At 40.8% G+C, this 24,181-nt stretch overlaps 1 protein-coding gene across 7 annotated transcripts in view; it reads left to right on the top strand.

The window, feature by feature from the left end:
* GIGYF2 (GRB10 interacting GYF protein 2) overlaps positions 1 to 24,181 on the top strand; it is a 133,051-nt gene that overhangs the window by 87,494 nt on the left and 21,376 nt on the right. For all 7 annotated transcript variants that reach the window (XM_069585483.1, XM_069585457.1, XM_069585463.1 and 4 more), the window contains 8 exons: positions 7,070 to 7,236; positions 10,466 to 10,557; positions 11,586 to 11,693; positions 13,079 to 13,179; positions 13,820 to 13,920; positions 15,769 to 15,930; positions 18,041 to 18,199; positions 22,976 to 23,212. In XM_069585483.1, the coding sequence (XP_069441584.1) occupies positions 7,070 to 7,236; positions 10,466 to 10,557; positions 11,586 to 11,693; positions 13,079 to 13,179; positions 13,820 to 13,920; positions 15,769 to 15,930; positions 18,041 to 18,199; positions 22,976 to 23,212 (1,127 nt within the window). The remainder of the gene's footprint in view (positions 1 to 7,069; positions 7,237 to 10,465; positions 10,558 to 11,585; positions 11,694 to 13,078; positions 13,180 to 13,819; positions 13,921 to 15,768; positions 15,931 to 18,040; positions 18,200 to 22,975; positions 23,213 to 24,181) is intronic.

Here is a 24,181-nt window from a genome sequence, read left to right as displayed (position 1 = left end):
CTTTATTCTTCCTTATAGTATCTATCACTGCATGGCACTGTGTATATTTTTTGATTATCTGAATTTGCATGCCTGTAGAATGTTTTAATTAAAACATATATAGGTGTGTATTTTAATTATATTTATTTTGGGATAATTATAGCTTTACAAACAGTTGTGAGAAATAATACAGGGAGTCTATGTACCATTTACCCAGTTTACCCCAGTGGTAACCTCTTGCAAAACTTTAACAATATCACACCCAGGATATTGACACTGATACAGTCAAGATTCAGAACAGGCTCTGAATAGTCTTTAACAGAACAAAAGTTTTAAATTTTGATGAAGTGCAATTGATTATGAATACCTTTTTTCTTTTATGGGTTGTGCTTTGGTTTAATTAAGAACTCTTTGCTGAACACATCTCAAAGATTTTATCCCTTTCCCCCTCCCAACTTATAGCTTTATGTTTTGTACTTAAGTTGGTATTCCATTTTGAGTTAATTTTTATATAAGGTATGTGACGTAGGTCAAGATTTTAATTTTTTTTTGCCTGTGAATATCCAGCTGTACTCGTACCTTTTTCTCTGTCTTTTTTCTATCTGTCTTTCCTCCCTGAATTGTTCTTGTACTTCCTTCAAGATTTCGTTGAACATATTTATTTGTGTCGGTTTATTTCTGGGTTCTTTTTTCTTTTTCTCTTTTGGCCATGCTGCATGGATTATGGGATCTTTGTTTCCCAACTAGGGATTGAACATCTGCCCCTGCAGCAGTAGCACAGAGCCCTAACCACTGGACTGCCAGAAATTCCCTGGTTTCTTTATTCTTTATTTGATCTTTGTGTTTGTCCCTCCAGCCAATACTGTGTAGTCTTGATTATCATAGCTGTAAAGTGAGTCCTGAAATTGGGTATACTGGTTCCTCCTGACTTCTTTTTTTCTAATTTGCTTTTCCATATAAGTTTTTGAGTAATCCTATTTATATATACCAGAAATCTTGTTGAGATTCTAATAGTGTATATGTGTGTGCTAAGTTGCTTCAGTCGTGTCCAAGTCTTTTCAAACCTGTGGACTGTAACCCTCCAGGTTCCTCTGTCCATGGGATTCTCCAGGCGAGGATACTGGAATAGGTTGCCATATAGGGATTGTGTTAAACTTCTATCATTTTGAAGAGAATTGACAATCTTCACCATGTTCAGTCTTCCCATCCATGAACATGGTATGTCTCTCAGTTTTTTTAGATCTTTAATTTCTTTCATCAGCACTGTGTAATTTTCAGTATAGATTCTGTACATATTTTATTAAATTTTTACCTAAGTATATGACTTTTTGAGCAGTTGTAAATCTTGCTGTATTTCAGTGTTTATTGCTACTGTGTAGAATTGCATTTTAGAGGTTTGTGTATTCTGTGACCTTACTGAGCTCTTTTGTTAGTGCTAGGAGTTGTTTTGTTAGAGTCCATAGATTTTCTATGTAGACTGCTGTCATTTGCAGATAGGGATGGCTTTCTTTTTTCCTTTCCAGTCTGTTAAGCCTCTTTCCTTTTGTTGCGTTACTGTATATTCCAAACTGTTAAGTAAGAGGGGTGAGAGCAGACAGACTTGCTTTATTTATCCTACTTTTCTATCTTAGGGGGAACTTTAATAATAATTAAGGGGTCATGTTAACTGTTGAGTTTTTAGGTGCTGTTTATCTGGTTAAGGAAGTGCACTTTATTTTGAGAGCTTTTTATCATGATTGGGTATTGGGTTTTGTCAAATGCTTTTTCTTTTACCCAGTTCAGTATGGTAGATTACATTGACTGGTTTTTGAATCTTGAATCAGATTTTCACCCTTGGAATAAACTATTTGGTCATAGTATGTAATTATAATTGCTGAATCTTAGTGATAAATTGTTTGGGATTTATGTATCTCCATTCCTAAAGAATATTTTGTAGTTTTTTTTTTTTTTTTTAATCAAGATAATGCTAGCTTCATAAAATGAACTAGCAATTATTTCTTCCCCTTCTGTTTTATGGACAACATTGTTTGGAACTGGGGTTAATCCTTGGGGTGTGTGTGGTTTTTGCTTTGTTAGTTTGTACTTCTTAACCTCCTACTCTTGTTTGTTCCTTCCCCCCTTCCTTCTTCCCACTCGTAACCACTAATTTGTTCTTTCTGTCTATGAGTCTGTTTCTTTTTGGCTGTTTTTACTGCTTAGTTGTATTTTTTAGATTCTACATATAAGTATCATATAGTATTTGTTTGTCTTTGATTTTACCAGTCCATCTATGTTTTTGCAAATAGAAAAATTTCATTCTTTTTTTTTTATGAGTGAGTAACATGCCATTATGGACTTCCCAGGTGGTGCTGTTGGCAGAGACCCCACCTGCCAATGCAGGTAGATGCAAGGGACATGGGTTCAGTCCCTGGGTCAGGAAGATCCGCTGGAGGAGGGCATGGCAACCCACTTCAGTTTTCTTGCCTGGAGAATCCCATGGACAGAGGAGCCTGGCAAGCCACAGTCCAGGGTTGCACAGAGTTGAGCATGACTAAAGCAACTTAGCACATAGCACACAGCAGAGCATGCCTTTGTGTATATATATACCACATCCTCCTTATACGTTTATCTGTTGACAGACACTTAGGTAGCTTCCATATCTTGGCAATTGTAAATAATGTTGCTGTAAGCATTGGGATGCATATTTTTTTTGAATTAGTGTTTTTGTTTTATTTCAGACATGTATACCCAAGAATGGAATTGCTGGGTCATATGGTAGTTCTGTTCTTAGTTTTTTTTTTTTTGAGAAACATCCATATGTTTGCCACAGGGTGTTAATTGTTTAAATGTTTGGTAAAATTTTCCATTTGGAATATAAAAATTACAAATTCAAAAATCTTGATAGTTACAGGACTGTTTATTAAGTTATGTATTCGATGCGAGTGAATTGTGATAGTTTATGTTTTTTTGATCAATTGGTCCATATCATCTGAATTTATGCATGTAGAGTATTCTGTTCTTATTCCCTCATCTTATTTTGATGAGGGTTCTGTTACCTGTTTAATATCTTCAGATTCTGTGGTAATCTCCAGTTTCATTCTTGAAGTTAATAACTTGTTCATTTCTGTTTTAATCTCTGTCAGTCTTGCTAAAGGCTTCTAGTCAGCCTCCTGCCTTGTCTCTACCTTACAGAGTCTTTGTTTGTTTTATATCCAGTGTTCAGAGTTTTTAGTTTCATTTGGCAGGAGCAGGGGAAAGAACATCTCCACCTTTCCAGATGTGGAAATTCCAGGGCTTTGTTTGTTTACTGCTATAGATTCCTGCCTGGACCTATATGATTCAGTTCAGTGCAGTCGGTCAGTTGTGTCCGACTCTTTGCGACCCCATGAATTGCAGCACGCCAGGCCTCCCTGTCCATCACTAACTCCCGGAGTTCACCCAAACTCATGTCTGTCGAGTCGGTGATGCCATCCAGCCATCTCACCCTCTGTCAGCCCCTTCTCCTCCTGCCCCCAATCCCTCCCAGCGTCAGAGTCTTTTCCAATGAGTCAACTCTTCACATGAGGTGGCCAAAGTATATGGACTGGTTGGATCTCCTTGTAGTCCAAGGGACTCTCAAGAATCTTCTCCAACACCACAGTTCAAAAGTATCAATTCTTCGGCACTCAGCTTTCGTCACAGTCCAGCTCTCACATCCATACGTGACCACTGGAAAAACCATAGCCTTGACTAGATGGCAAAGTAATGTCTCTGCTTTTGAATATGCTATTTAGGTTGGTCATAACTTTCCTTCCAAGGAGTAAGCGTCTTTTAATTTCATGGCTGCAGTCACCATCTGCAGTGATTTTGGAGCCCAAAAAAATAAAGTCTGACCTATATGATTGGTGTTCAGTAAATATTTCCTGAGTTTGAAATTCAGTGCCTGGGTGCAGTCTCAAAAAATGACAGTATGATCTTGGTTCATGTCCAAGGCAAACCATTCAGCATCAGAGTAATCTGAATCTGTGCCCCAGCCCCTGATGCAGAAGAAGCTGAAGTTGAGTGGTTCTACAAAGACCTACAAGACCTTCGAGAACTAACAGCAAAAAAAGATGTCCTTTTCATCACAGGGTATTAGAATACAACAGCAGGAAGTCAAGAGATACCTGGAGTAACAGGCAAGTTTGGCCCTGGAGTACAAAATAAAGTGGGGCAAAGGCTCACAGAGTTTTGTCAAGAGAACACACTGGTTATAGCAAACACCCTTTTCTAACAACACAAAGAGACAATTCTGCACATGGACATCATCAGATGGTCAATACCGAAATCAGATTATGTTCTTTGCAGCCGAAGGTGGAGAAGCTGTATACAGTCAGCAAAAACAAAATCTGGAGCTGACTGGCTCAGATCATGAGCTCCTTATTGCAAAATTCAGGCTTAAATTGAATAAACTAGGGAAAACCACTAGGCCATTCAGGTATGACTTAAATCAGATCCCTTATGATTTTATAGTGCAAGTGGTGAATAGATTCAAGGGATTAGACCTGGTAGAATGCCAGAAGAACTATGGATGACAGAGGATCATAACATTGTACAGGAAGCAGTGACCAAAACCATCCCAAAGAAAAAGAAATGCAAGAAGGTAAATGGTTGTCTGAGGAGGCTTTACAAATAAATAAGGAAAGGAGAGAAGCAGAAAGCAAGGGGAAAATGAAAAGATACACCCAACTGAATGCAGGGTTCCAGAGAATAGCAGGGAGAGATAAGAAGGCCTTCTTCAATGAACAGTGCACAGAAGTAGAGGAAAACAGTAGAATGGGAAAGACTAGAGATCTCTTTGAGGAAAATTGAAGATAACCAAGGGAACATTTCATGCAAGGATGGGCATAATAATGGACAGAAACATTAAGGACCTAACAGAGAAGAGATTAAAACTAGGTGGCAAGAATATACAGAACCATACAAAAAAGGTCCTAATGACTGGGATAACCATGATGGAGTGGTCACTCACCTAGAGCTAGACATCCTTAAGTGTGAAGTCAAGTGGGCCTTAGGAAGCATCACTACAAACAAAGCTAGTGGAAGTGATAAATTTCCAGCTGAGCTATTTCAAATCCTAAGAGATAATATGGTTAATGTGCTGCATTCAATATGCCAGCAAATTTGGAAAACTTAGCAGTGGCCGCAGGACTGGAAAACATCAGTTTTCATTCCAATCCCAAAGAAAGGCAATGCCAAAGAATGTTCAAACCACTGTACAGTTGCACTCATTTTGCATGCTAGTAAGGTTATGCTCAAAATTCTTCAAGCTGTGATTCAGCAGTATGTGAACTGAGAACTTTCAGATGTACAAGCTGGGCTTAGAAAAGGCAGAGGAACCAGAGATCAAATTGTCAACATTCATTGGATTATAGAGAAAGCACAGAAAAGCCAGAAAAACATCTACTTCTGCTCACTGACTATGCTAAAACCTTTGTGTGGATCACAGAATACTGGAAACTTCTTCGAAGAGATGGGACTATCAGACCACCTTACCTGTCTCCTAAGAAACCTGCATGCAAGCCAAGAAGCAGCAGTTAGAACCTTACATGGAACAGCAGATTGGTTCAAAATTGAGAAAGGAGTGCAACAGGGCTGTATATTGTCACTCTGTTTATTTAACTTCTTTGCAAAGTACATCCCTACCAGGCTGGATGATTCACAGGCTGTAATCGAGATTGTTGGGAGAAATAACAACCTCAGATAGGCAGATGATACCACTCTAATGGTAGAATGTAAAGAGGAACTAAAGAGCCTCTTGATGAACGTGAAAGAGGAGAGTGAAAAAGCCAGCTTAAAACTCAACATTCAAAAAACGAAGATCATGATATCCAGTCCCATCACTTCATGGCAAATAGAAGGAGAAAAAGTGGGAAACAGTGACAGATTTTCTTTTCTTGGGCTCCAGAATCATTGTGGACAGTAACTGCATCCATGAAATTATAAGTTGCTGCTCCTTGGGAGGAAAGTTAAGACAAACCTACACAGCATATTAAAAAGCAGAGACATCACTTTGCTGACAAAGGTCTATATAGTCAAAAGTATGGTTTTTCCAGTAGTTACGTACAGATGTGAGCGTTGGACCATAAAGTAGGCTGAGCACTGAAGAATGCTGTTTGTGAATTGTGGTGTTGGAGAAGACTCTTGAGATCCCTGGGATAGCAAAGAGATCAAACCAGTCAGTCCTAAAGGAAATCAACACTGAATATTCATTGGAAGGACTGATGCTGAAGCTCCAATACTTCGGCCACCTGATGTGAAGAACTGACTCATTGGAAAAGACCCTGATGCTGGGAACGATTGAGGGCAGGAGAAGAGGGCAGCAGAGGATGAGACAGATAGCATCACCGACTCACTGGATATGAATTTGATCAAACCCAGGGAGATAGTGAAGAATAGGGAACCCTGGCGTGCTGTAGTCCATGGGCTCTCAAAGAGTGGGCATGACTTGGCAACTGAACAACAGCAACAAATACTTCCTGAATCACTAGTTATTGATCAGAGTGTGTTCATTAATTTTATGTATAAAGTATTTGGTTATTTCTTATTGTAAAAGATCCAGAAAATGTTAGTTTTTTCCCTCTTACCAAGGCCCAATTTAGTCTTACCTCAGATAAATAATAAAAAATTGGTCATCTTTCTTAATTTAATTATTGTTTATAGTTTGCCCAACTTCCAACAAGCTCTGATGGGAAATGAAAATTGGAGAAGAGCATATTCAGCCATGCATGTTTATATTCTCTGTGCCTGTGTGATACCAGATCTAACAAATACTCACTCTTTCAGTGTGAATGCTTTTCTGAAATGAGTTTTAGAGACTGAGCAAGTTGGAGACAATTATGCTCTTTAAAATAGTTAAAACACTGCTGAGAAATTAGGATGTATTTACATAAGGCTTATTTCTAAATTGTTTCTGTAGTATTTTATTAGTTTGAAGTCTGTTCACCACTTTTCCTGATAAATTATGATCAGGAGTCACCTGAAACAAGTTGTTAACCTCTATCTGGGTGAGGATCAGACCCAGGAAATATTTTTTTCCTTTTTAGCTTGAAAGGATTTTTATTGCCCTTCTGTTTAATTATTGTTATTATAGGTCCCTTCAATAATCAGGAGATGGCAGAATGGTTTCAGGCTGGCTATTTCACTATGTCTTTGTTGGTAAAGAGAGCATGTGATGAAAGCTTCCAGCCTCTTGGTGATATCATGAAAATGTGGGGAAGGGTTCCTTTCTCTCCCGGACCAGCTCCCCCTCCGCATATGGTAAGTAACTTATGCCTCACTCGGAACACAGTAGACCCAGAAGCACTTGCTCTAGATGTTACGTCTCTTGAAGAAGAAACTGTAGTTCCTTGAAAGTAATTGACCAGATGACGATGGGAAGTCTGACTCAGCCTACATATGTAGCTATAATGATCTTTTAAAACTCAGATGTCTGTGCCTGTCCTCCTCTTCCTTTCTGTCTCTCTCTCAACACACTCACACATACCCCACACTCATTCTAAAATAATAGAATCCTCCACTAGCTTTATCAGTTCAGTTCAGTCACTCAGTCGTGTCCGACTCTTTGTGACCCCAGGAATTGCAGCACGCCAGGCCTCCCTGTCCATCACCAACTCCTGGAGTTCACCCAAACTCATGTCCATCGAGTCAGTGATGCCATCCAGCCATCTCATCCTCTATCGGCCCCTTCTCCTCCTGCCCCCAATCCCTCCCAGCATCAGAGTCTTTTCCAATGAGTCAACTCTTCGCATGAGGTGGCCAAAGTGTTGGAGTTTCAGCTTTAGCATCAGTCCTTCCAGTGAACACTCAGGACTGATCTCCTTTAGAATGAACTGGTTGGATCTCCTTGCAGTCCAAGGGACTCTCAAGAGTCTTCTCCAACACCACAGTTCAAAAGCATCAATTCTTCGGCACTCAGCTTTCTTCCCAGTCCAACTCTCACATCCATACAGGACCACTGGAAAAACCATAGCCTTGACTAGACAGACCTTTGTTGGCAAAGTAATGTCTCTGCTTTTCAATATGCTATTTAGGTTAGTCATAACTTTCCTTCCAAGGAGTAAGCGTCTTTTAATTTCATGGCTGCAGTCACCATCTGCAGTGATTTTGGAGCCCTCCAAAATAAAGTCTGACACTGTTTCCACTGTTAGCATGTGCTAAAGGAAGAATATTTTGTCTTGGCCTCCCTACCAGTTCATGCATGTTTAGGCTCCTTACCTTTCCAAGTTCATTTCAGAGCTTTTACCTTTATCTACTGTGCTTCAACACAACTGACTTAGAGTTTCTCATTGCTTGTAGTTAGAAGGCCCATTCTCCCCTTCATTTATTTACCTTTTTAAAAAATACGTGCCTCTTTGCAACCCCATGGCCTGTAGCCCGCCATGCTCTGCTGTCCATGGGATTCTCCATGGACAGAGTGGATTGAATACCGGAGTGGCTTGCCGTTTCTTTCTGCAGGGGATCTTCACAACCCAGGGATCCAACCCCAGTCTCCTGCATTTTAGGCAGATTCTTTACCATCTAAGCCCCCAGGGAAGCCCTTTTAAAATATGTTACTGATATTTAACTAAAAATTGGATCATAATGTAACCCTTTTAGTATGCTGACGCTGGAGACCTTTGAAGGGGAAGTCTTTTTTGCAGCTGCTGCTGGGCCTCTGCCTGTTGAGTTCCTTTGGATCTGTGCCTCACTTTTCCATTTTCCAGGTTGGAGTGTCTGATTGCTGGCCATAGTCTTAAGTGAACATAGTCAGAAATCTTTAGTCTGAACACTGGATTTCTACAGTAAGACCCATGGATTTATTCACCAATTATGTAATTGAGGATCTGTGCCAGGGCTGTGTTAGGTTCTTATGAGATAAAGATGAGTGAGTCATTTGCAACATCTGTAGCCAAGAGAGTTCATAAGTGAGAACAGTGGCTGTCACATTGTTTTGACCGTAGCAGATAGTAAAAAACAGAAGACTTTCGTATTACTGCTTCATATATTCATTAACTTGCGGATATATCTGAAGTAAGTTTCACGAAACATTTGGTGCCGTGTACATATATTCTTTCTGTTTCTTCTCTCCCCCCCCCCCCAGTATGTAAATGTTTATCTTGACCCAATAATTAATTTCACTGTCCACTGATGGGTTGAGACCTCCTATAGTTTGCAGAGCAATGAAGAGTCCTAGGGAATTACCCTGACATTTCTGTTGTAAATCCAGAAAAAATTCTTATATGATTGTATGTAAATTGTACTTTTACCATCTACTCAGAAATTGGGATGCGTTTTTATCTGGCACGTTTGAGAGCTGACAGCTGGCCTCTTGGATCTTGGCGTGCTAGCTCTAATCCATTTCCTAACTTCCAGTTATAGGGGATGAGCCTCAGTCAGACCCAACTAAGGGGAAAGACTGTGGGAAGCTCTGCTTCCTGTCAGGTATTGCCTTTGCCCTTAAGTTAATTGTCGACTAACCTACTGTAGCTTTTATCCATGAATAGTTAAATGAGAAAGAAAAATGTCCTTGAGTTTCAGGTGAACCTCACTCAAAGGAGTCATACATCAAATGTGTTTTTCTGGACTGTAATCAGTGTGCAGTAAAGATATAAACCGTTCATTAATGATTTGTCTTAATTTTAGTCTGTGTCACCCTTATGCTTTAATTTCTATCTTATATTTCACCTTTCATTTTTCCCCTACTTTTGTCTTCCACAATTTAAATTCCATCCATGTTATTTTATATATAAGCTAAAAAAGTTTTTTCTACCCCTTACTTTTAAACTTGTGATGTATTAAAAGCAATAGAAGCACCTCTAAGTTTTGGATAGAGAGTTAAACAGTTGTGAAAGCTCTTTTATATTCCATTTAATTTTAAATGCCTCATCCTCTTTAAGAAGACATACGTTGGCTCCCTGTATTTGTTAGTGCTACTGTAAAATTCTTACCATAGCATTTAATTTTACTCCATTCTGTTTTGTCCTACTTCTCTAGTTTTTACATAATCTCCAAGTTTATAAATCACTTCTAAGATTCAGAGAACGATTTTTTTTAAAATTATTTGTTTGGCCGTGCCAATCTTAGTTGTGGCACTCAGGATCTTCAGTTGCAGCATGTGGGATATAGTTCCCTAACCAGGGATCAAACGCTGGTCTCCTGCCTTGGAACGTGGAGTCTTAGCCACTGGACCACCAGGGAGGTCCCTGGTAATTTTTTAGTTATAGTATGAACTCTGGATTACAGAAAAATGTTCAGCCTCAAGGGCTAGAGAGAAGAAGAGCTAAAATAGGGACCCTTTTCCCACCTCAGGGAATCTCTTGAAGTGCCAACACCACCTTCTTCCACTAGATGGCACTGCTTCGTTTCTAAAGGTGCCTGACTTTTTTTTTTTTTTAATAGTTAAGTGGGGCAAAAGAAGTCTCGGAGTACTGAATGTAAGTACTAAATGGCTTTTAGGCTCTTTCAGTTTATTTACTGGTATTTCTTTCCTCCACCCCTTCGTTCCCAGGGAGAGCTGGACCAGGAACGACTGACCCGGCAGCAGGAACTCACAGCCTTGTACCAGATGCAGCACCTTCAGTATCAGCAGTTCCTCATACAGTAAGAGCAGTAATGTGGTAGGCTGCCCTGTAGCGCCAAAGGGCCTTCAGATGCAATATGCTCCCAAATTTCATCTTTCCAGCAGAAATCTAAGTGTATGGGATATTTCAATCATCCAGCTAGTGGCATAGTGCCACTGTACATCCTAAGTTTGGTCTTAGCTTGTTTCTTGAATATTGGAAGTTTGCAGAAGGTGACACGTAACTAATTTTGCAATGTATTTAACTGCTAAAGCAAGAATCAGTGATTTTAAAAATTAATTGCCCTCTGGATGGCTCAGCTTTGCCACAGAGAAAAAGTAGATGAGAAGGCAGAAAAGAAGTAAAAGTTTACACTATTAGTAGTGGTATGGAATCACTTAGATTGTGAGTCCTTTTCGTGGAAGAAGTAAGATTTGTTATCATGTGGTGCAGAGGTTGGCAGACTGAATGGCTACCTGTTTTCCTAAGCAGAGTTTTACTGGAACTGAGTCATACCCATTTGTTTGTGTATTATCTATGACTGCTTTCGCACTACAGAGGTAGAATTGAGTAGTTGTGAATGGCCTGCAAAGCCAAAAATATTTACTGTCTGGCTCTTTACAGGAAAAAATTGTCCACCTCTGTTCTAGTGAAAAAAATGTTAACCTAAAATTTTCCAAGCCGAAACGTATAAATTTGAGGATTTTTATACAAGTGGGATTTTATTTTTGCAAAGAGTTCTTCATGTGGAAATAGCTATTATTTTGAACCTGTTTTATTTTCTGATAAAAGGTTATTAACATCCTAAAGGAGTTTTCCAGTTTTTTACATTCCTTTAAATTTTTTTGTTTTCACTCAGCAGCATGTCATCTATTAGTTTAGTTCTTTCTAGAATAACATATAGAACTGTTGGTGTGACTATTGTGAAGTATTATAAAAATATATTTGATAGCTATTTCCAATGGGGTTTTCTTTTGTTTGTGTGGGGGGTGAACTTTGTCTTGTAATGTCTCTGTAAAATGAACTAAATGGGGATAGACAGGTTATACCATGTTTTACTTTTTGAAGACAACAGTATGCGCAAGTTCTGGCCCAGCAGCAGAAAGCAGCACTGTCTTCCCAGCAGCAGCAGCAGTTGGCGCTTCTTCTCCAGCAGTTCCAGGCTCTGAAGATGAGGTTGGTACTTGTTTGCGTGATGTGCCATGTTGTGTGTGTTTTAAAGGAAGAGAGAAAAGGAAATTTTTAATCTGAGAAGTTTAGTATCAAAATACCCACACAAAATGCCTATCTTTGTGTTGTGTGTAGGAACATAGTTTTAAAAAATAACTAATAACTAAAGCATTTATTTGGTCTTTTTAGTCAGAAGATAAAATTTGCATAATAACCAAAGAATACTAAGAACACTTGAAAAGCAGTGTAGTCTCATGGACTTAGTAAGAAAAAATTTTGTGGTTGAGAAATTTAATCTCATTTTACCTGTAGTATTTCAGGAATGATATTAACGGTGCCACACAGAGTTATACTTTTCCAGACCCAATAGCCATTAAAGTAGGGTCTAAAGACATGGAAACTATGCTAAAAGGCTTAAGTTCCTGCTGATTCAGATTATCATTCAGGGTAGTATTTGTTTTATCTCCCGCAAAGGTGTTAGTCATCATCGCTCTTGAAAATTTTACTGTCTAATTCAACCAAAACCTTTTATATTTTTCCCTTGAGCCATAACCCATTCTGTAAGAGAGGCAGGTTAGATCATGTTAAGGTCTTAGTTTTAAAGATGGGCAAACTGGGACTCAGAGCAGCTGAAGGACTTAGTTGATGTAATACGCAGAAAACTTCAGAGACTGAACTGAAATGCACACCTTTTGACTTAACTGTCTGTGAGTTTTTTTTTCATGATAAATGCTACCTCTGTGACTCTTAGTGAATTTTTTAAAGACAGTAGGCATATCTATTATTTGGAAATCAAAATTTGCCAATACCTTGAGAAGTTAGAAATGTGATTACTTTGCCTGTATCTTTTTTTCTTTCCTAAATATTTTGGTTAAATATTTGGTTAAGTATTTTAGTTAAAACAGTGAAGTTTTTTGGCTAAGTACCCTTGAACTGTGGTGCTGGAGAAGACTCTTGCAAGTCCCTTGGACTGCAAGGAGATCCAACCAGTCCATCCTAAAGGAGACCAGTCCCTGAGTGTTCATTGGAAGGACTGATGCTAAAGCTGAAACTCCAATACTTTGGCCACCTCATGCGAAGAGTTGACTCATTTGAAAAGACCCTGATGCTGGAAGGGATTGGGGGCAGGAAGAGAAGGGGCCGACAGAGGATGAGATGGCTGGATGGCATCACTGACTCAATGGACATGAGTCTGAGTGAACTCTGGGAGTTGGTGATGGACAAGGAGGCCTGGCGTGCTGCAATTCCTGGGGTCACAAAGAGTCGGACACGACTGAGCAACTGAACTGAACCTTGAAAACCTACAGATAATCTGAAAATACTTCTTTATCTGTTTTTTTGAATGACAAGAACAAGTTAATTTTGTTAATTTTCTAATTTCCCTTTTGCAGAATATCTGATCAGAACATCATTCCCTCAGTAACTAGGTCTGTGTCAGTGCCAGATACTGGTTCTATCTGGGAACTCCAGCCAGCACCCTCACAGCCTACAGGTAAAAACTCAGATTGGCCTTTAGTATAGCTCCAAGGATTTAGATTCTAATAACTTTTATAATTCAATTTTTTTGTTATTTTTTAAAAATCAATTTTGGGACCTGCTTTGTAGTGAATATTAATGAAAAGTGGTTTTGAAAGAAAAATTTTACCCCAGCAAAGGATTGAAAATAGCTATTAAGGAGTTGCTGGAAATTCTTTAGTAGACAGATTTCCTGAACTTGAGCCGCCTCTTTATTTTTTTGACATTGTCCTAATCCACTGTAGAAAAGTTTTAAATTGTCTTTAATATTTGAGAAAAAGCATAAATAAAAACATAAGTAATGATGACCTATTCTTTTGAGTCAAGAATTAATATGTAACTTACCACTGTGGGTACCCAGAAATTTCGGAAATAGAAAAGGCTGTTGCTACCTCATTTTCTCATCTTTTTGCCTGGTGCTTTCTTTCCTTCTGGATATGCTGATGGATATTGTTATAAACTAGAGCCTGCTGGTAGTTCAGTCTGTTTAGAAGCAGAGCAGACACTTGTGATAAAGCTCGCTCTGGGACGGGAGAGCAGCTTCTTTATGCTTCTGGATATTTAGCCATGTGTGTCAGCTCTCATACCCCTCACCTCTGTTCCTTCTTGTCTTCCAGTTTGGGAAGGCGGTAGCGTATGGGATCTTCCCCTTGACCCCGCGACTCCAGGACCTGCCCTTGAACAGCTTCAGCAGATGGAGAAGGCCAAAGCTGCGAAGGTCTGTGTCTCATTCTGCCATAGCAGTGCCTGCTTTCCAGCTGCAGGACATAGACATTTGAGTATTGATATCTGTATCACTCTAGCTGCTCACACATTGTTCCTTTAAATTCACAGCTATGTAGCTGGTATAAGCACATTCACACTCTGTTCTTATTGTGCAGCCTTCTCTCCCAAAAGGCCTCAAAACAGTTAAAAGTAACAAGTTTAAATTAAGTCAGTGAGTATGGGTTTGTTGACACATTAATGATCATGGTCATATATTACACCTTTCATGATAATTTCTTATTATAAGACCATAAGAAAATATCCACTACATTGCTTATTGGACCCTTGATCTGAGGCTTGAGTTCCCACATTGAATCTTTATAGTGGTATTTATTTGCACTCTAGAGTCCAAGACATACAGCTAAAAAGCACAACGTTAACATTACATTATGTGTTCCATTTGCATATTTTGCAGGAGCTAACAGTCTTGAATTTTGGTTTTAATACTTGTCAGAGAGGTTGCCTGTCAACACCTAGTGTTATTGTAATGATTTCTGGGTTCTCATGCTTCAGAGAGAATCTTGTTTCTATTTTATATTTAGTGCATTCTTATTCCCTGAGGTAGTGATAGTGTCTTTAGAGTGTCCAGAATATGAAAAGAGTTCGTGGTCAAGATCTGTCTCCATATGAGTTGACCAGAATTCCAATAGTCTTTGAGTCTGTTCTTGTTCCTTCCATGCTTTGTGCTTTGAACACGTAGCTGATGAAACCTTGCTTTCTTGTCTGTGTGCACATGTGTGTCAGGGATAGGGAGGATGCTGACACAGACAAGGAGCACAAGAAAGCACGTGGGTCAGCTACCTAGTAGTGGAGGTGGGGACCAGAAATTGGATGACACTTGAATAGACAGTGATTCCTAAGCTAACGTCACTTAAAGGATAGTAGGAGTTATTTCAGTTGCAGGATTTGGGGTTGACAGTAAAAGGAAGTGAAAATTAAACTGCAGTTGAAGGAAGCAAGACCTGTAAAGGCTAGGAGTATATGTGAACATTTTGGCACAGGAAACAGTTAAATAACTTGGTCTAGCCTAGAGCTGGTATGTCTGAAGAATAAATGATGAGAGAGATTAAAGAAAATGAGGCAGGCCAATAACCTGCTTGTGTTACATTAAAGACTTAGGATTTATTTTCGAGGTGAAGGGTGGTGTTAAATGTAAGCCTGGGAGAGTCAGATGTTGAGTTGGGGACCATGGGTAAAACTGGATGATGGGAAGCCAGGTGACAGACTCATAGAAATGTGCATGAGAAAGTAAAGGCCGAATTGTATGTGTGGCAAGAGAACTGGAGTCTCGGGGCTGGATTTGACCAGTACTCGGGAGCTCTATGGGATGGAGTTTGTAAAGTGGTTGGTCCTCAGATTTTTTAAAGAATTCTGTGATTTTTCACACTAGCAGCTTTTGTGACATTTTAGCTGAAACCTCGTTAGACACACTGTTAGATCTTCAATCAGAAAATCCCTCGTAGGGATGAACAAAGAAATGCCAACCCAAGAGCTTCTGGTATTACTGTTAGGCCACCTGCCCTCCCTGCAGGTGGGAGGTGTGGTGTAGTGGTAGTGTGGAGCAGAGGCGTGGTTGAGAGTGGAGGCGAGAGCACTCAGTGGGGAAGAGCGTGAAACTCCGCTGACTCCTGTGACTGCAGAGCTCGGAGCGCGCTCAGAGCTCTCTCATTCCCCGGCTGCTCTACACATAACTAGTGAATGGTCGTGTCTGCACGGACCAGCTCCTGACAGTACTGGTCGTGATGTGGCGTTTTCCTGTGTTTGGGTTCAAGTTTCTAAGAGTATTTTTGTGTAACCTCAGCTGGAGCAGGAGAGGAGAGAGGCAGAAATGAGGGCGAAACGGGAAGAGGAAGAGCGAAAGAGGCAAGAAGAACTTCGGAGACAACAGGAGGAAATTCTTCGGAGACAGCAGGAGGAAGAAAGGAAAAGGCGGGAGGAAGAAGAGCTTGCCCGAAGGAAACAGGTGTGTCTCTGAGAACTCGGCCTGTAGAATCGGTGCAGGAAGGGCGGGCCTGCAGGACCCCTGCCCTCCTGTCATCTCACAGGTCCTGCTTCCCCTGGAGGGGGCTCCCCTAAGGCATTGGGGAGTTCTCAGCAGGACGGGGGTTAGAATGTTAGGACACTCACTTCCTTCAGGAGAAACGTTGGTTATCCGTTAACACCTACAGGAGGGATGTTCGTCAGTTCTAGTAAATCATTAGAGTTGATGGCTTTCGCATAATCTGGGGTTTTATAAACCAGTTAGATTTGAGAAATAATTAAAGTATTTGTAACCAGTGACACTAAATGTTTTTCATGTTTCACAACCATTTGTATTTCTTTTTGGGGAATTCTTTATTATGTGCCTTGGACCATTTTCTCCTCAGGTTTTTAAAGATCCCATTTGTCCATTCATCTGCTGATGGACATCTAGGTTGTTTCCATGTCCTGGCTATTATAAACAGTGCTGCGATGAACATTGGGGTACATGTGTCTCTTTCAATTCTGGTTTCCTCAGTGTGTATGCCCAGCAGTGGGATTGCTGGGTCATAAGGTAGTTCTATTTGCAATTTTTTAAGGAATCTCCACACTGTTCTCTATAGTGGCTGTACTAGTTTGCATTCCCACCAACAGTGTAGGAGGGTTCCCTTTTCTCCACACCCTCTCCAGCATTTATTGCTTGCAGATTTTTGGATCGCAGCCATTCTGACTGGTGTGAAGTGGTACCTCATTGTGGTTTTGATTTGCATTTCTCTAATAATGAGTGATGTTGAGCATCTTTTCATGTGTTTGTTAGCCATCCGTATATCTTCTTTGGAGAAAGACAGGGAAAGAGACACAGATGTGTATAACGGACTTTTGGACTCAGAGGGAGAGGGAGAGGGTGGGATGATTTGGGAGAATGACATTCTAACATGTATACTATCATGTGAATTGAATCGCCAGTCTATGTCTGACGCAGGATGCAGCATGCTTGGGGCTGGTGCATGGGGATGACCCAGAAAGATGTTATGGGGAGGGAGGTGGGAGGGGGGTTCATGTTTGGGAATGCATGTAAGAATTAAAGATTTTAAAATTTAAAAAATAAAAAACTAAAAAAAAAAATAAAAATAAAAAAAGAACAAACAAAAAAAATAAAAAAAATAAAATTAAAAAAAATGTAATCATTAATGCCTTGGATTTAAAAAAAAAATAAAAAATAAAAAAATAAAGATCCCGTTTGAAAGAATCCACTGTGTAACAGCCCAGCATGTCTAGCCTTTACTACATATTTCCTGTTTTTTGCCATAAGAACTGAAAAAGCATCCATGTCCCCCATGGAATTCTCCATGCCAAAATACTGGAATGGGTAGCCTTTCCTTTCTCCAGGGGATCTTCCCAACCCACGGATCAAACCCAGGTCTGCCGCATTGTAGGTGGATTCTTTACCAGCTGAGCCACAAGGGAAGCCCATGCTGAGATTAGATTAGAACTGCTAATATTTCTTGGAGTCACACTCTACACTAGTGTGTAAGGACTTTAAGAAGTGTTACAGTAAAAGCATCTGTTTCGTTATGTTTGCTTAGGATTTCTTCCTGAGCTATTTTGACAGTGTGACCCTTTTCTGTATATTTAATATCCATAGGACTTCAGTTCTTGAGAACATGTTTTGCGACGCGTGGCTTTATTCCATACTTCTGACTGGAGAACTTATCTCTACTCACCAGGTGTTTTTGCTGCTGACTTAGGTTCTCAGTTGATTAAATAAAATCAGATGATTGGTAGCAACAGAGAAACCGAAGCTTGAGACCTTACTAGCATTAATCAGGAAATGATGGTGCTAACATTGAAACCAGGGTGGACTTAACACATGTAGTGCTGTTTAATGACTAATATTTTAAGTACAAATTATTTTGACTCTTAATATGCCTATTCCCCAGCTCACATAAACACTTTTTACCTTAGATGTTGGTTAGATATTTTTTATATTTACTGTTAACAGAATCTTAGCAGCACATAGCCTATTTCTTTTCAAATTATAATGTATTGATAACATATTAGTTGAGATGCACAGAAGGGTATGCACACACTCACACATACCCTCTTTCATTCAGGAAGAAGCTCTGCGACGCCAGAGGGAGCAAGAAATTGCATTAAGGCGGCAGCGAGAAGAGGAAGAGAGACAGCAGCAGGAAGAAGCTCTTAGGAGACTGGAGGAGAGAAGGCGAGAAGAGGAGGAGAGGAGGAAGCAAGAAGAATTGTTACGCAAACAGGTGATCAGAGGGCTTGCTTTCCTCATTTCTTCTTTAAAGCTAGGAATTAGTGATTAAGAAAGTATTAGGATATTAGGAGAGCCCATCTAAAGCTTTTTCAGGTTGCTGAAAGTTACCAAAAGAAATCTGAGTGGCTCTTCAGTTCATTTCAGTTGCTCAGTCGTGTCCGATTCTTTGCGCCCCCATGAATTGCAGCACACCAGGCCTCCCTGTCCAACTCCCAGAGTTCACCCAAACTCATGTGCATCAAGTTGGTGATGCCATCCAGCCATCTCATCTTCTGTTGTCCCTTTCTCCTCCTGCCCCCAATCCCTCCTAGCATCAGAGTCTTTTCCAATGAGTCAACTCTTCGCAAGAGGTGGCCAGAGTATTGGAGTTTCAGCTTTAGCATCAGTCCTTCCAGTGAACCAACCAGGACTGATCTCCTTTAGAATGGACTGGTTGGATCTCCTTGCAGTCCAGGGGACTCTCAAGAGTCTTCTCCAACACCACAGTTCAAAAGCATCATTTCTTCGGCGCTCAGCTTTCTTCACAGTCCGACTCTCACATCCATACATGACCACTGGAGAAACCATAGCCTTGACTAGATGGACCTTTGTTGGCAAAGTAATGTCTCTGCTTTTGAATATGCTATCTTGGCTGGTCATGACTTCCCTTCCAAGGGGTAAGCGTCTTTTAATTTCATGGCTGCAATCACCATCTGCAGTGATCAGTGGAGAAATAACTCCAGAAAGAATGAAGGGATGGAGCCAAAGCAAAAACAATACCCAGTTGTGGATGGGACTGGTGATAGAAGCAAGGTCTGATGCTGTAAAGAGCAGTATTGCGTAGGAACCTGGAATGTCAGGTCCATGAATCAAGGCAAATTGGAAGTAGTCAAACAGGAGATGGCAAGAGTGAACGTCAACATTCTAGGAATCAGCGAACTAAAATGGCCTAGAATGGGTGAGTTTAACTCAGATGACCATTATATCTACTACTGCGGGCAGGAATCCCCTAGAAGAAATGGAGTAGCCATCATGGTCAACAAAAGAGTCCAAAATGCAGTACTTGGATGCAGTCTCAAAAACAACAGAATGATCTCTGTTCGTTTCCAGGGCAAACCATTCAGTATCATGGTAATCCAAGTCTATGCCCCAACCAATAACGCTGAAGAAGCTGAAGTTGAACGGTTCTATGAAGACCTACAAGACCTTTTAGAACTAACACCCCCAAAAGATGTCCTTTTCAATATAGGGGACTGGAATGCAAAAGTAGGAAGCCAAGAAACACCTGGAGTAAGAGGCAAATTTGGCTTTGGAATACAGAATGAAGCAGGGCAAAGACTAATAGAGTTTTGCCAAAAGAACGCGCTGGTCATAGCAAACACCCTCTTCGAACAACACAAGAGAAGACTACACATGGACATCACCAGATGGTCAACACCGAAATCAGATTGATTATATTCTTTGCAGCCAAAGATGGAGAAGAAGCTCTCTGCAGTCAGCAAAAACAAGAGCAGGAGCTGACTGTGACTCAGATCATGAACTCCTTATTGCCAAATTCAGGCTTAAATTGAAGAAAGTAGGGAAAACCACTAGACCATTCAGGTATGACCTAAATCAAATTCCTTATGATTATACAGTGGAAGTGAGAAATAGATTTAAGGGCCTAGATCTGATAGATAGAGTGCCTGATGAACTATGGACGGAGGTTCATGACATTGTACAGCACACAGGGATCAAGACCATCCCATGGAAAAGAATTGCAAAAAAGCAAAATGGCTGTCTGGGGAGGCCTTACAAATAGCTGTGGAAAGAAGAGAAGTGAAAAGGAAAGATATAAGCATCTGAATGCAGAGTTCCAAAGAATAGCAAGGAGAGATAAGAAAGCCTTTCTCAGCAATCAGTGCAAAGAAATAGAGGAAAACAACAGAAGGGGAAAGACTAGAGATCTCTTCAAGAAAATTAGAGATACCAAGGGAACATTTCATGAAAAGATGGGCTCAATAAAGGACAGAAATGCTATGGACCTAATAGAAACAGAAGATGATAAGAAGAGGTGGCAAGAATACACAGAAGAACTGTACAAAAAATCTTCACGACCAAGGTAATTACGATGGTGTGATCATTCACCTAGAGCCAGACATCCTGGAATGTGAAGTCAAGTAGGCCTTAGAAAGCATCACTAGGAAAAAAGCTAGTGGAGATGATGGAATTCCAGTTGAGCTGTTTCAAGTCCTGAAAGATGATGCTGTGAAAGTACTGCAGTCAGTATGTCAACAAATTTGGAAAACTCAGCAGTGGCCACAGGACTGGAAAAGGTCAGTTTTCATTCCAATCCCAAAGAAGGGCAATGCCAAAGCATGGCTTTTAATACTTTTGTAATAACCATCCCACATGTAATTATAAATGCTGAGCAAGATGTCAAGGAATCAAAACAAGCAAAAAATAGCACCAAAGGAATCGAAGAAGGACTGCCCTTAAAAAACCAAACGTGCAATGTGGAAGTTGACGCCTCGTTGCCTTAGGGTTCTCCCCCGTCCACACCGTTAGAGCGTGTGGTTCTCTGTTGCTTAGTGTAGCTGTGAGATCACACAGCAGTGGCTGTTACCTAACTCCAGTGTAGCCAGGACCCCTGCAGCATTTTGCTTTAATGTTTAAGAACAGTAATAGATTTTTTATTAGTGGATTCTATTTTTAGAAGTGTTAGATTTTCAGAAAAATTGGAATGGTTGTACAGTTTGCCACATTACTAGTTTACATTAATATGGTACATTAATTATGATAAACCAGTGCTGACACGTTACTAAATCAATGTTGATGCATTTTTATTAACTAAAGGCTGTAGTTTATTAACATTTCTTCAGTTTTCCCCTCATGTCCCTTTTCTGTTTTAGGATTTCATTCAGAATATTGCATTTATTTGTCATGTCTCCTTAGCTTGTTCTTGGCCATGACAGTTTCTCAGGATTTTTTTTAGTTAAACCACTCTAAGTAATACTGGTCAGTATATTGTAGGGTAACCCTCTATCAGAGTTTTTTTGAAGTTTTTTTTTTTATAATTAAACTGGCATTAAGGGTGTTTGGAGAAGATCACAGAGGTAAAGTACCGTTTTCGTCACATGCCAGGGGTATGTATTAGCACCATGACGTGTGGTTATTAATGGTGACATTGATCTCCTGCTGTAGTAGTGCTTATCGGGTTCTCTGCCATACTTTTCCCCTTTACTGTATTCTTTGGAAGGAAGTCACCATGTGCAGCAGTCAAGGAAGTAGGTTTTTGTTTGTTGGTTAGATTGACACAAAACTGAAGATTACCTACTTTTGCTTAAGTTCTTAATTGAAACTCTTTAGGGAAATCTAAATTCTTTAGAGGTAGATAATTTCCAGGTTAGAATGTATGTTGATGCATTATTTGGTTTATTTATTCAACAGTTAATATATTCTGATAATATGCCATATGCTAGTTACTGTGATTGTTTCCTGCTCAAGTCCAAAACTTTCTGAGAAATTGTTTCTGCCCTCAAGAAGCTCACAGATTATGTAGGTAATGATTTTACAAGAAATGAATGCCACATTGTGGATTTTTCAACTGAAAAATCAAAATATTGGCCTAAAATTGGCTAAAACAGCAGATAACATTATTGCCTCACCTATCAAGGTGTTCTGGAGATAAGGCAGCTGAACATGAACTTCAGTGACTCAGTGATGTGGTTGCGAGTCCAGGTGCTTCCCACGCTTCTCCCGTCATGTCCTGGTGTGTGAACTTCTTCCCTCGTGGTTCATACTCTGCTCTACCATGTCTTGCTGTGCTGACTTTCAAGTTCATGTGTTTTACCGAATGGTTAGTAGTGTCATACCACGTACCCAGGAAGGGTGTGGCCCTTCTCTCGTGCTTCTTTCCTTTCCTCTGGGAGGAATATCTTTTCTAGAATCAGTCCTTTGGCCTACATGGTGTGTCCCAATTTACACTGGAAGCTTAAAAAGCAAAGCTTGGCATTTTAAACCTTGGATGTGACAGCAGGCTCTCTCTACAAAGAAGAAGACCGAAAGGAATGGTTGCTGGATAGGTAATAATAGTTGCTGTCACTGGTTGACTAAGAGCATCCAGAGAGAGGAGGACAACGTATAGTTGAGTGTAAGCAAAAGACAGAGGGGACGTCTACCTCCTGAAGGCAAAGAAAGTCCTCATAGAGTAGCTGATGTCTGCCCTGTGTTCTGGAGAATGGAGGGGCATGTGCTACCCAGATAAGATAGAGCATTGCAAGGGCTGTAAACAGCCTCTACGGAGGGAGGCCAGGAGAACTCCAGCGGGCACAATGGAATGGTTTTGAGGGAGAGACGCAGAAAGAAAGTGATCCAGGGTACTGCTGAAAGTGAGGGGTAGAGGATGTGTGAAGGGGAGATCTCCCAGGGGCCTGTGAGCCACCAGGGGTGAGACCCTCAGATGGAATTAAGTGGTTTTGTGAAGTCGCTTTGGGTCCAGCATTGGCTGAGGCTTTCCTGATAGTCAGTTTCCTTGCAGGTCCTGGCAGCTCTGCACCCAGCACCCTGAGGAGCTGGCTCTGCCTCAGGGTTGGAGCAGGTTCAAGGGATCTTGCCTGAGGTTGTGGTGATCTCTTAGACATCAGTATTACCACAGATGTCCAAAGTGATGTTCCTTTTATGTAGAAATTAGCAAATAAATGAAGCATGATGTTATCCAGTAAGCACGCCTCTGACCGAAGCCTTGAAAAATGACTCATTTGTTTTAAAACATAATTCAATTTTATTATTTACTTTTCCTTCTGGGAAGGAAGAGGAGGCTGCGAAATGGGCCCGGGAAGAAAAGGAAGCCCAGCGGCGGTTAGAGGAGAATCGGCTACGGATGGAAGAGGAGGCAGCCAGGCTGCGGCACGAGGAGGAGGAGCGGAAGCGGAAAGAGCTGGAGCTCCAGCGGCAGAAGGAGCTGCTGCGCCAGAGGCAGCAGCAGCAGGAGGCTCTCCGGAGGCTGCAGCAGCAGCAGCAGCAGCAGCAGCTGGCGCAGATGAAGGTAACGCTGGGCGCTGACCAGGCCACCGGCCAGAGGAGCTGCTTGCCCGCATCTGTGGTTGGGTGGATGCTGGCGGTGCGGTAGCATAAACTGTTCTTTATGTTAAATATTGAGACTTCAGTTTTTTGATCAGCAAAATATAACATGATGCATCGTACTCTGTGTTAGGCATTTAGATAAGGGAAGAATAAGTAAAAGAGGCTAAGACGTGAGCGGCAACATAAGCAAAAACCAAGTGGGTCTGTGTGGCTCATAAATTTAAACATCGGCGCCTACTCTTACCAGTTCAGCAGTGCTAAGGCAAGGATAAACGAGACAAGGTGACTGTCCTCAAAGAGCCCATAGACTCATGAGTGCAGGAAACTCAAACGTTTGGATGTGTAAGTGGGAACCATCATACAGGACTTGAAACACAGCTGACTGGGGGGGTTATTGAAAGGTGGATTGAGGTGATGTATGCAAAGTGTTGTTTTACAAGAATTCAAAGCCTCATTTGAAATAGTAGAAAGTGAGACTGGGAGACCAGTAAAGAGAGTGTGATGGTGGTGGTGAGAATGAATAGGGCCAAGATGAGAACTGGCTAACATTAATAAGCAAAATCTGGTGATGCTCTGAATCTGAGGGTTGAGGGCAGAAGTTGGAATGGCTCTTAGATAGAAGGCCTTCCGTGACTGGGAAAGTAGTAGAACTGTTGATGAAATAGGAGTAATTGGAGAGGGAGGAGCAGATTTATGGTAGGGTCTACAAAACTTCTCATAGAGTGAATGGCTGGCCATGAGGCTTAGTATTCCCCACCTTCAAGAAGCTCGTAGGATAAAGACATAAACAGAACATTGGAATACAGTGGGGTAAGTGCAGTGAGTGAGGGAGCACGGAGCAGCAGTCCTCAGGGTGTGACCGCCCGGGAGTTTGTCGATGTTGTTCAGTTGCTCAGTTGTGTCTGACTCTGTGACCCCATGGACTGCAGCA

This window comes from Ovis canadensis, chromosome 1 (genome assembly GCF_042477335.2).
Source record: "Ovis canadensis isolate MfBH-ARS-UI-01 breed Bighorn chromosome 1, ARS-UI_OviCan_v2, whole genome shotgun sequence".
NCBI lineage: Eukaryota > Metazoa > Chordata > Mammalia > Artiodactyla > Bovidae > Ovis > Ovis canadensis.
The sequence above is the reverse complement of the archived record's forward strand: the minus strand, read 5'-3'. Positions and strand labels throughout refer to the sequence as shown.